We start from the raw sequence: 13369 nt of genomic DNA on the forward strand, positions 1-13369 counted from the left end.
GTGGACGTACATTGACAAGGTGCTATTGCCTCATCAGATTACATTACAACCTGTTTCGCCGCCGCTGACTGCAGCGCTCTCACTCAATACTTGACCGAAGTTTCCCTTTAAGTACTGATGGGTGGAGTTTGTATCAGCATGCTTTAAACAGTATATTAGTCATAATTATTCAGAGGATGTTAATTTTCACTAATGATGCGTCTTCTTGTCTTTTTTCTCTTTTTTTGTTCTTCTCCAGATGACTCCAGTTCAAGAAGTGGAGCGGCAGCGGCAAATGGTGACCATGAACACGTTCCAGAGCTGGCAGGGAAACTGGGTAACGACCTCAAACAACTTATGACTGAAAGTGTATAAAATGAAAGGATCCTGCAGTGGAAGTCACACATTAGATAGCTGGGAGTGTGTAACATTTCAAAAAGTACAGTAGCGGATTGTACAATAAACACCTTGTGCACTGTCAGAGGAGAGAATGTGAGGGTATACTTTATGCCCACACACAAACACACATCAGGGTGGTTGTTTGCTTAGATAATTGGCTCTGACAGAGTGGAGAGCAGTCTATTTGTGTGAGGTGTGATTTGGTGGGACACATTCCTTTCTCCCCCCTCCGCTCCAAAGTCTCCCAGGACCCCCTGTCATGTAACTTTACCCTTCTTTCTTTGCTTGTTGTTATCCCTCTGTCTCCTTCTTTCCCCCTCTCCTTCTCTCTCTCTCTCTCTCTCTCTCTCTCTCTCTCTGTCATAAACATCAATGCACACTCACATTTAAATGTTTAAACAAACATTTGCTCTTTTGCTGAATTCTCCTTTTGTGTTTTTACACACATTCTTTATCTATTTGTGTTCTGTGCTCACACACAATGAAACATACACACTTGCTGCATTTGGCTTAGCTTGAATATCACATACTTGCACACACATACACATTAACACAAACCCACAAGTACACACACACACACAAAATATCCACATACATGCTTGTTCTTCTGCCCTTATGAGGACCTTCCATTGTATGTTGTTTAAACTGTACTGATAAAGATACTGATAAATCTTCAACAACATGTGTAAACTCAAACATTAGTCTTGGAAAAAATGCTTATTAGCTTTCTTGCCGCAAGTTAGATGAGAAGATCGATACTACTCTCAGCAAAAGACAGGAAGAGGGGTAAACCGCAAGCATGGCTCTGTCCAAAGTATATAAAAATCTGCCTCCCAGCTCCTCCAAAGTTCACTCAACAAATTGTATCTTGATAGTTTAATCTGTACACAAACAGAAATGTAAAAACCTTTGTGGTTTTACAAGAAGTTACATGCTGTCACTACATCCAGCACTTCTGTGCTGCATCTCAACTGGTTGCCTGGTAACCTCACAGAATACTCGAGGAAGTCTCTACTCCCAGCTGTTGTTTGAAATGGGTATAGCAAATAACTCCCTATAAAACAACAGATTGTCTTTTTTTCAAATTTCTGTTTGTGCACTGATTAAACAAACAAGATATGTGTTAATTACTCATCTTTAGTGGTTGTTAGGCATATGTTTTTACTTTGGAGAGCGTCATGCCAGCTGTTTTCCATGTTTCCTGTCTTTATGCAAAGCTGGACTAAAGGTTGGTGTACACTCGAATGGTCGACTAGCTTTAGAAACCCCCCCCCCCCCCGCCCTCCCCAACACATTTGAGTGGGAGGATGTGTCTGACAATATCTATAGCTTTCTGAAACTGACAATTCAACAGTAACACCCACTTCATGCCGTGACCGGCCAGATGTGCACACTTGAGAAAGGAGTAAGCTTACTTTTTTCATTCTTTACACAACTATTTCTGTCACTTTTCATGGGAACAACCAAGTGCAACACAATGAATGGCACCGTTATCGCTGTATTTAAACAATATTATATCTTCCGTAATGAAAACGCATTTGATTTCAGACGAGGTTGGACAACTGCTTCTTTTCAAGCATAACCTGGTCATAACTCCCTCCTCACTCTAGCTCTGTACATAATGCACAGATAAGAGTGGGATCAATCTTCTTGTCTAAATTTGAACTTAACCACAACCAAAGTCCATATCCTGACCTAAATCTCCCCCTAAAACCTAAAATAAATGTAACCTAATTCTAATGTTAGCCCAAAACCAAGTCCTCACCTAAATTACTCAAGTCAAGATCAGCTAAAATTACCTCACGTAACAAAACTCTCCTCATTCTCAGTTTAAAATCTATGTTGGAAACCACAAGGCTCTCTGTCTCTTACATTCACACACACCCTCACACACTGTCTGATCAAAGGCGGTCAGTCGGAGGGTCAGCAATATTTTTACACTGTGAAGTGTGGCGTTGAAGTGGCCCCTGAGACCCAGAACAAGCTTGCCCTTTCGCCCGCTCTGGCTCTCACCTTCTCTCTATCATAGCTTTCTCAGTTCACTCTTACGTCTTCTCTGTTTTTCTTTCTTTCTTCCTCTTGATGTGCCCCTTCTCTTACCTTGGCTGTTGTTTTAACTCCATCTTTCATTCTCTTTGTTCTTAGTTTTTCTGCCGTCACTCCGATTTTTTTTCATCGGTTTTATTAATCTGTCATTCTTCGGGATGGATTAACCTTAATATGAACCTCACTTTTTCACTGTCCATATGTTTTCTCCTAAACTTCTGTTTGATTTGGTTCAGCTTAGATGATATAAATCAGTTTATTTCAGATGCTCTTTGGTGTATTCTGTTCATTCTCCAGTCTCACCTTTATCCAGTCCAGTTCAGATCAGCTGCACTTTGCTTTGGCTCTTCCGTCCTCTTTTCAATTATTTTTCAGTCTTGAGCCGCTGCAGTTGAATTTATGTCATCATCAAAGAGAGACATTGCCAAAACATTAAACTATTAATCATCATCTTCTTCTTCTTCTTCTTCACCACTTTACTTCCCTGAATCTCTCTTAGATCTATTGACTTGTCTGGTCACAGTTCAGCTATAGTCCAGTAGCTTTTCTCAGACTCGGGGGGACAAAGGCGAGACTTAAAAGCCTTTTGAGTATGTTTGTTTTGTCATCCTGCCCAGCTTCATGTCGGTCAGTAGAGAGCTATATTCCGCTGAGTAATGCAGCTGTAGTGAAATCTCCGGATTCGAGCGCGCAAACCCGTCACATAACTCTTCCACTTGTTTGTTGACACAGAGCTAAAATAATAACTGTGTCCAAAGAAAGAGACGCAACTGCAGTAGTTTCAGGGTGATTTATCGCCCCGGTTGATGGCTATCTGCTGTGGCTGGAACACAAGGGCTGTAAAATCAAGCACTCCTGTGAATGATTTCCTCTCTTCCCTCCTGACTGGCAAGTTTTTTAGCTGGACCACAACAGCATGGCCAGCCCTGTAAACACGAATGTCCATGACTGACTGACTGGCTGAGTGATGAAATTACACCATTGGTAGCTGAAGCTGGCTGACGGCAGTTGGAGCTAAGTGTCCCAGAATGCATTTTGCACCAATCGGCAGCGATAGCAGAGATTAAGCTGTTGTAATTTTCGCTGTAGGACTGTTAATATGTCACTTTATCAAGTTTTAATATTATTTTAAGGCAAGAAAGTAAATATATTCCCAATATGTGGTCAGTTTATCTAAAGAACGCGTATTTGGAATTTGCTCCAATGTTTTCGGAGATGTGAAGAGCTGCTGGCCGGGTGAGACATCTCGGCCGCTAGCAGCTCGACTCCTGAGATGATTGGCCAGTCAATGTATGCCATCATCCATAGGTTAGGTTGGTTAGGTTAGGTTTGGTTATGTTAGGTTAGTCAGGTTTGGTTAGTTAGGTTAGGTTAGATTAGGTTAAGTTAGTTAGGTTATGTCAGGTTTGGTTAGGTTAGGTTAGGTTAGTTAGATTATGTCAGGTTATGTTAGGTTAGTCAGGTTTGGTTAGTTAGATTGGGTTAAGTTAGTTAGGTTAGGTTAGGTTAGTTAGATTATGTTTGGTTATGTTAGGTTAGTCAGGTTTGGTTAGTTAGATTAGGTTAGGTTAGGTTAGGTTAGGTGACTGTCTGGCCATTTGTATTTATTTATTTATTTATTTATTTATTTATTTATTTGGTAAGGAGGAAGATGTGTCTTTGAATGGCTAAATGAGGTTAAGCTATGCAACTCCATGGAAGGATGTGGATGTTTAAATGAGAGTATGAGGTTAACTGGCCATTTTATGTTTTCTAAGAAAGGATCTGCATGGATGAATGGATGTCACCGCCTGGCTTTTTATGACCCGTGCAGAAAGGTATACAGTACATTCATGACCAGATGTATACTGTACAGTCATGTTACATAGCTGTCTAGCAGGCTTTACAGTGGATGAATGCATGAGTTGATGTCAAATATGTGGCTTTTTTTAAGAGCAGAAGAGACGTATAAACCCGGGAGGTGCAAGATCAGAGGAAAATAAGGGGAGTGTGTGTGTCTGTTTATGTATATGCATGTGTTTGTGTGTGTTCCTGGTCATGTGAGTAAGTCTTTGTGTCTGGGAGAAGAGGAAGTGATTCAAAGATTTTTCTCAAACAAAATAATTAGGGTTTATCAAAGCAAATTAAGTTGTATATACCAAGAGGCACACTGCCATATGTTGTTGCAAGACAACATGGAATTTCTGGCACTGCCTCCAGCGATGACCTCAGCCTGTCTGACACTCCTCACACTGCAAGAAATGTTAATTTTACCAAGTCACCAAGTCTTGTATTCAGAGATGATTCAGTTTGTTCCTAATTCAATTTTTCAAAGTTTGTGGAAGTAGAAACAGAAGTCTTTTCACACCAAGCATGAATATGCTGTAGATGCAGATTATTATTAACTTCAAAGAAATTGATTTCATGGTGTGTAATGGAGGGTTACACTTCAGTGCAGAATACTTGTGGGGCAGAAAAATTAATTTGTAACCACATTAGTTGCTGGAGATGTCCACATGGAAAAAGAAGTCTTCAAACAATAAAACAACAGATTGAGCAACTAGGAAACAAGCAAACACTGTTTGCAAATCAAAGCAAATATACAAACAGTGTCTCTGCAATTGAAGAGAGCTGTTAAAAACCCCAGATTTCCACACAAGGAAAGTTGATATTTTGCAGCAGCCTAATCTACTACTGCATCCCCAGAGGGAGAATAATGGAGGTGTACTGAAGGTCAGCTATATAACGTAGAGTTTCAAGAATAACATACAAAATATCTTAAAATCTTTTAAAAAAACAAACTAAAAAATGCTAATAATGTTATTAATGTTACAATAGCAAAATTCTTTTCTGGAGTTGAAGAGCTAATAAAAACAAACTCAGGAGGCTTGAAAAATTTCTGAACTCTCCGTCTGTGTCGCAGCCTTTTCAGATAACGTGACTTTGATCGCTCTTTGCGTCTAATAAAAGTGTCACATAAGAATCTGTGATGAATTCTACCATCTTTTCCAACTTTTTCTCCTTCCACCGGTCTGAAGAACAGAACACTGCTTGTAAATATGAAACTGCTCTGTAAATCTCCAGTAATAACTTCTTCTTCTGTCCTCTCCTCTCCTTTCTCTTTATTCTTTTTCCCCATTTGACAGGAAGAGTGTCTGTGTGTTCTTTACGTCTTTACATTTACATTTTTAGTTGAAATTTTTATCCAGAGTAAGTTTTTAATAAACACAGCTACCATATATCCTACAAAACTTATTTTGCAGTACTAAATAACTCTTCCCTTTCTCCCTCTCTCTACTCACAGTACGTCCACGTTTTACCCAGCCCGCAAAGATGAGGAAACGCGTCATCGCTCGTCCTGTGGGCAGCTCTGTGCGCCTGAAATGCACAGCGAGTGGTAACCCTCGCCCTGACATCATCTGGCTGAAGGACAGTCGCCCGCTGGTGGACGAGGACGGTGGAGCAGGAGAAGGTGGGGAGAGAGCTGCAGGAGGAGGAGGAGGAGGAAGTGGGGAAGGGAGGAAGAAAAAGTGGACCCTGAGTCTGAAGAACCTGACACCGGAGCACAGTGGGAAATACACCTGTCACGTCTCCAACAGAGCGGGAGAGATCAACGCTACCTACAAAGTGGAAGTCATACGTGAGTCATCCATCATTATTAAACATAATTGATAGGATTAATTGAGACAAAGGGCCGATTGATGTGTGCAGTAGGGTGGCTGTCCGTCTACCAGATAACCTGGGTTCAAGCCTTATGTCAGCAAGAGGTATCCTGTCCAGACAAGAAAATAGCTTTTCTACACAGAGATAAATTTATACACAGGGATGAGTGAAATGGTAATAATATTATACACATTAGTTCTTCAAAAGAGCTACTTTTGTACACAATTCAGCACAAGAAATCTCACCTCTGCTTGATTTAAGTCATGTGACAGTAGGATATGATAATACTATTTTCATTTCTGACCACATTTTGAATGTTGCCATAAATACATGAATCAACTCTCTTTGTTACAGCTTATCTCGGCTTTATCTTTATTATGACTGCAACTTACTTATGCCATTATCAATGAATATGTCAATTATTTATTAATATATGATAACAGAAAATGATGACACCTAGAGTCCGAGGTTGCATCGTCATATTGCTTGATTTTGCCTGACCATTACTCCAAAAATATTCAATTTGCAATGAAATAACAAAACAGACAAGCAGCAGATCCCCACATTTAAGCAACTGGAAGAAGCATATATTTGATGTTTTTTCTTCATAAATAACAAATCGTTGACTAGTTTTCTGTGGATCAACTCAGCAAGAAATCTACTAATTGTTTCAGCATGACTTAAAAGAGATGAAGCATCCTCAAAGTATGCTCGTAATATCCGAATCATTTTAATGTATGTAAAAATGTGGCTGCATGTGGTCACCCCATGTCATGACACATCAGAAAGCACATTTTTGGAATTGTGGTCAGTGAGTATATCATATATTTGTAGGAATGCTTCTCACCCAAACAATAATATACATTGTGTTGTACACAGTATATGTAATTGTGTTTGATTTATAGGTCTGTTTGACTAAATAGAAGGGTATGACATGGGTTTTGTTTTCATTCTAACTCACAATACAGTGATTATGCAGACCGTCTGGGATCATATGATCAAAAAACCCCATAATTGGCATTTCAGCTATTTAAATGATTTGTTGGCAAAGAGTCCTGACTGCAGATTTCCATTCAGACATCAGGTTTCTCTTATTCTGTTTAATATAGTATGTTAAAAGTGTTCATCTGCTGTAACAAGTGGTAGTTATTGAACATGTGGACATGATAGATAAGAAGGTATTTTCCTGGCAGATCTTGCCATCATGTCTCATTCAGGTTTAATTTCACATTTTGAGAGTATAGTAGATTAGTTTACAAAACATTTTTGATTGGATTCATAAATTTGAGCAACAGTGATAGTGTCAAAAATGTTTTATCCAACTGCAATCATAAATAAATGTATTAAATGTTTCACATTGTCCTTTTAGGTATTGTAATGACTAAATATTCTTGGTTGCAAACTAGGGCCATAGTGCCAACATTCACCAGTGTCGGCTAATGAGTTGCACCAAGAATAGAACTTTAAAATAGCTTTTAAAAGTCTCCTTTCACTTCAGTGGCATTTATTGATCACTACCAGTCTTGTCAGTAAATATCAGTCAAGCGTGCGAAGAATGTGGAGCAGAGTTTTCAGTTTGGAGGGTGAACCAGTTGCGGTTTTAGTCTAAAAAGGGTCTAGTTTTACTGTTGAGAGCAGAACGTGTGTTATGAGGAGTTGTGAGTGTTTTTTTGATGTATTAGGTTGTATTGGAAGGCTACAAAAGCTGTTTTGACGCTGGTTGATTTAATGTTAAGCTGTTTGGTGGAGAGTTGGCGTTGAATTTCTGTGTGTGTGCTGAACTATACAGTATGTTGCTTAGTGTGATAGCTCTGTTGAGAGCAGACTAGCTCCTCTCGCTTTACCCGCTACATCTGTTATACATTAAACTACAGCTGTAGTCTTTCCTGAAAGACACTTACACACTCACACATGTGCGCACACAATCATGAGCACGCAGACAGAAAGGAAGTAAATCAAACCGCTGCTCGCTTATGTCAAATGTGACATTTTCTCTATCAGTAGAGATTCACTCAGCTGTCAGTTATTTACAGCTGTTAGTAAGAAAACTAGAATAAAAGAGTCTAGGGGGAAAAAACTGTGCCGATTTTAAAAACATATATAATCCATGAATATAGTTCCATAAATATAATACATCAGGACCATAACTCCTAAATATAATTCATCTTGTTGTCTTGGATGGTTTTTCACCTTGCTGGACTCACTCCATGAGCATCATTCATTAGGCCAGGCATTCAAATCACTTTGAGATTAATACATTAAGTGCTTTCTGCTCAAGAGCCCCATCCATTCAGCTGTTACCTGACCACCTATATGAAAAATGTAATTCCAAAAATTCCACACAAAACATTTGTCCAGAACACTTGTCTCCAAATGTTTCTTTGCCTGTATCAGTTCAATGAGTTCTGGCAATGTTGTTTGCATCTGTGTTCCCTTTGCCTTTCATGGTAGGTAGCAATGCTTACCAGATGCTTTGGGGACGTGCTCTGACTATTAAAACATATTTAAAGTCAATATAATTTAACTTATAGCACATTGAACTCTAGGAAAACTTGTGAATTTACATGTAATAGTGCATCAGCTTCTCATATTGAACAAAACAAAGAAAAATAAGTCTTTCTACCTCCTTCTAAAGTAAAATACACAAGCAACCTTTCTGCATCAACATTTAGCTTCACAATAAGTGAAGCTATTGGAAGCTATTGTCCATGCTGACATAATAAATATATTCTATCACATAGCCCAAACTGAGGATGCTTCTCAAAATCTGCTGAAGAATGGGGTTGTAACAGCTGATTGTCAAATAAGTTTAAACTCTTTAAAAAGTACATATTTTCTTGAGTTACATTCCCATGACATTACATTAACAGATACTGAAAAAAACCATTGAATTTCTCTTGCAGGTGTGTTTATTCTGCTATATAAACTGAAAAAGAAAACTAGAGAACTAGAGATAAGGGATCTGTTTCTGTATCTTCAGCTGAGAAGGAGGATGTGGTGCTGAATACGGCACATACTGTGCAAATAATGCTTTCAAACCATATTATATTCTCTCTGGTGTGTTCTTTTCTGTTTCATTCATTTCATTCAGTTCAAATAAATTGAATAAAAAGAGTACTTACTTTCCTCACTGTGCCTGATTTTAGAAATGGAGTTTGTTGCTGCTGACCAAAACTATTCATATACAAGACTGTGGTAGAGATTTTTAATTGAATTTGAAAATATACTTTTTTTACTGTATAGATGCTAATCTGGTGCAATGTGAAACTTGTGTAAATTTATAATTTTACTGACTCAGAACTTTTTTTGAAAAGTAATATTAAGATAATTATTGCTCTAATGTCACTACCATAATTCTGATTACAGCTGTTACAGTTTCTCCTATTCACACTTTAACTGAAATAGCATTACATATTAAATATACAATCTCTTTCTTTGTGTTTGTCTCTTTTTATGTCTCCTTCAACAGAGCGTACCAACTCTAAACCAATCCTGACTGGTACTCACCCAGTCAACACCACCGTGGACTACGGAGGAACCACGTCTTTCCAGTGCAAAGTCCGCAGTGATGTCAAACCAGTCATCCAGTGGCTTAAAAGAGTTGAGCCTGGTGACGAGAACAAGTTCAACTCCACCATCGAGGTGCACACATTTACACACATGTGCACTGCTTCAACCAGTATTACTAGTCATAGTAAACTATAAATATCTGTCAAGTTCACAATTTGATTTCAATGAAGTACTTGATGTGAATTGTTCAACAAAGTTTTTCTTTATTTGATCTCATTCAGGTAGGGGACCATCGGTTTGTGGTTCTGCCTACAGGGGAGGTTTGGTCTCGTCCTGACGGATCCTACCTCAACAAGCTGCTGATAACCAGAGCTAAGGAGGAGGACGCTGGCATGTACATCTGCCTGGGAGCCAATACTATGGGCTACAGCTTCAGGAGTGCCTACCTCACTGTGCTACCAGGTCAGTGAAAGAGAGAAACTAACACGGACACATAAAGATATAATTGTATATGATTATGTGTATTTCTTATCTGATTTACAATACTACAGAGGAAGATATTTGACCTGCAAGTTTATATAAGAGGAAGTAAACTGAAGCCATTGCATTTTAATGCTAATGCTAGGTATCATGAAAATATTTGTCACTACTGATGCTCGCCTTGAGATACATTGCCAAGAGTTCACATCTTATATCTATAAGAAAACCATAACAGTTTTCACAGCTGACATTATAAAACTTGAAAGATGTTAGTGGCAAAATTATCAATAAACCAGAGGGTGTTTTTTCTACATCTCAAAGGTTTTTTTTCTCTTGTAACTATAGTGTGTCATTTTTAAATATCCCTATCTCTCACTCCTTCGCAGATTTGAAGCCCCAAAACAACCCTGTACCCACAGCAATATCCCCAAGCCTCCCCTGGCCTGTCATCATTGGAATACCAGCAGGCGTTGCCTTCATCTTAGGCACCGCCCTCCTCTGGTTCTGCCAATCAAAACGCACCTGCTCCTCTTCATCATCCTCCTCTGCTCTTCCTGCTGCCCAGCGTCTCCCCGTAGCCAATCGTGACCGAGCCTGCCCAACGCTGCCTCCTCAACCTGCCAATGGGGATAAAGATTGTCTTTCTTACGAGGACTACATTGCCCATCAGCAGCTGCTTCTGACTCAGGGAGGCGCTGGATTGGCTCCCAAGGTCTACCCGAAGATCTACACGGATATACACACGCACACGCATTCACACGTGGACGGGAAGGTGCACCAGCACCAGCACATCCACTACCAGTGTTAGCAGTGAGGCTAGTAGCAAGCTTTGGTGTTTCACATTCAACTCTTACAGTCATAACAGTCCACACTGACTACAGAGCATAGAACAAGGAAAGCCACATGCAAGAGACCATGCGGATTTGTATAAAGGAACATGGGATCACGCAGCTCTTCCTCATTCTGCTGCAGCCACATTATTGTGAACACATGGACTTATTCAAGACAAAAACAATGAAGAATGTAAAGAAAGAGAAGAAAAAAGTGCATCAAAAAGAACCTTATTTTTAGCCATCAGCCATTTAGCCATCTGGGAGCGTTACTCAAGTATTTTATTATGTCACATCCCATCTGTAGATAAATAAATCTCTCCATATTTTGCTTGAGGCCCTTTTTGAAGCGACAATGAACTCTGCAGCTTCAAGGTAACTCAACCACTTTGGTCCTGTCCATTTCCGTGTCTGTTCTTTAAGACACAACCACAATCTCCTCAGTAACAGCAAGAATACGCCTCGCTTACAATACAAGTCTCCAAATATAGCTACTCCTGTATATAGTGGAATATGATTATATAGCATTTAGCACACTACTTCATCCTGGGTAATCTATAAAGAACAATATGACATGTGTGTAATGTAATAGCTTAATTTCAGAGTATATCTCAGGCGTCAGCCCAACTGAGCCATAACAACCACAAATCAAGACAAACTTCACTGTATCCACACCCTCGGCAAAGATGAGGGCTGCTGTTATCTGCTTCTGCCAGGCCAACAGCCACTCTGATAAATGTCCAGCTGCTATCTGGGTACTGTGTGAAAAAGAGCTGATGACAAACTGAGTTACTGAGTTCAGACAGCATGGATCTCTATGAATTCTAGCTGCAGCTACAGAGTGATTTCTGCTGCACCCAAGGATCTCGGTTGCAGAGGTAATCATTATATCTGTCCTAACTGACAGTTTCTGCCCCCTTTCTGGAGAATATTGGCATTTCCTGTTTCACATCATCTCCTTTTCAGCTTTGTTTAATGCTCGCTGACTTTAGAGGAGCAGGACAGAGAAGAATGAAGGTCCAGCCTCTTTAGCCAACAGCTCAAAGGGATGATCAACAATGCTGTAGTGTAAAAAGGTGCCTTCTAAGAATTGTTTCCTGATTTCATGGATTGCTAATGGATCATTGGATTTGTGACTGATTCTTGTTAATCTTTTATTCTTAGTGACTTTAAGGATGAGACTTAAAGCCCTCAACTCTTTTTTAGCACCTCACAAGATGACCTGGGGTATAACTGAGCAGAGTTTGCATGTGTTCTGTCCATAGATGGTTTGTTACAAGGTAGAGGGACTCGTTTGTAGTCTCCTGTTTTCATTTAATGAAGAAAAATTAAGGATAAAGGAGCTGCCTTCCCAGCTGCAGGGACATCTGTCACCCCGATACAGAAAATGGAAACTGTTGCAATCAGTTGAAAGGTAAAATGATGATATACAGCCTGTGACTGAATCGAATATTAGTATTTTTACCACAAAAATTTAGAGCCATATATTCTGCAGAAAGTCTTTCATGTGGATGATTAACAACTATGATAATACCCACTGATAAGCTACAAGTTAATAAATTTCTTATTGCTGGCAATCAGTTATCACTGTTTTCAGTAAATTCAAGCATACATATCCCAAATTTTATTGACCACCTTGTGATATTTTGAATAATGGGATCTACAAATGTGGGTTTTAGGCTTTATCCTTCCATTTGATTACAACTTGGTCTCAAGTTAAGGTCATTTGAAAGCTCCCAGACACCCTTAATATGCCTCCACAGGTGTTGTTATTCATTTAGGCTGATTAGACTTCTTCTCAGGACTGTGTGGGTGTGATTCAATATTCCCTTCTCTCTCCTGTCAGTTTTGTTGCACATTTTAGAGTGGGACAAAGAAAAAGTTTCATTCCCAGTGATACACTGAGTTTGGTAAACTTAATATTCCCAACGTAGCTCCTCCTGGCTTCATCCTGACCAGTGCTAATCAGCCAAACTGAAAACACCTGTGTGGGAGTGCAGAGCCTTTAATGTGTAAACAAGGTCATCAGCAGCTGTTATGAGTAAAGCTATTAGTGCACGATATAAATGATCACAAAATTTGCTGTTTTGGAAGCCATTATAGACTCAAGATGAAAAGACTGGATTTAACATTGAGGTCAGATTTGTGAGGTGATAGCATTGTTTCATTTTATAATTCATCATGAGAAAAAAATCCCAATAATATCAAAGAAAACATTTCAAGCCAATAAAATTGTTTTTCACTAACACTAAAATTTCTTCTTTTTAAAACTGCAAGTACTGAAGAATTAAAATCACAAAATAATCTGTAAAATTAGTAGAGGTTAAGTGTTACTTTTTCGCATTACAGTTTGCTGAATCTTATTCTTGGAAGTGTTTTAGAGACATAGTGATTCCCATTTTTTCTTTTCTTCTCTTTGTGTATCAGTAAATTACTTCAATGCTGTCAATACTCCTGTTGGTGTTGGGAGGTTTCCCCACACC

At 39.1% G+C, this 13369-nt stretch overlaps 1 protein-coding gene across 1 annotated transcript in view; it reads left to right on the plus strand.

Moving 5' to 3' along the window:
• fgfrl1a (fibroblast growth factor receptor like 1a) overlaps positions 1-13119 on the plus strand; it is a 73653-nt gene extending 60534 nt beyond the window's left edge. The window contains exons 4-8 of the mRNA XM_042419313.1: positions 239-316; positions 5708-6043; positions 9536-9708; positions 9858-10038; positions 10443-13119. Of these exons, the coding sequence (XP_042275247.1) occupies positions 239-316; positions 5708-6043; positions 9536-9708; positions 9858-10038; positions 10443-10864 (1190 nt within the window). The 3' untranslated portion in view covers positions 10865-13119. The remainder of the gene's footprint in view (positions 1-238; positions 317-5707; positions 6044-9535; positions 9709-9857; positions 10039-10442) is intronic.
• The last annotated feature ends 250 nt before the right edge of the window (positions 13120-13369 follow it).

The sequence above is a fragment of the Thunnus maccoyii genome, chromosome 8 (assembly GCF_910596095.1).
Source record: "Thunnus maccoyii chromosome 8, fThuMac1.1, whole genome shotgun sequence".
Classification (NCBI taxonomy): domain Eukaryota; kingdom Metazoa; phylum Chordata; class Actinopteri; order Scombriformes; family Scombridae; genus Thunnus; species Thunnus maccoyii.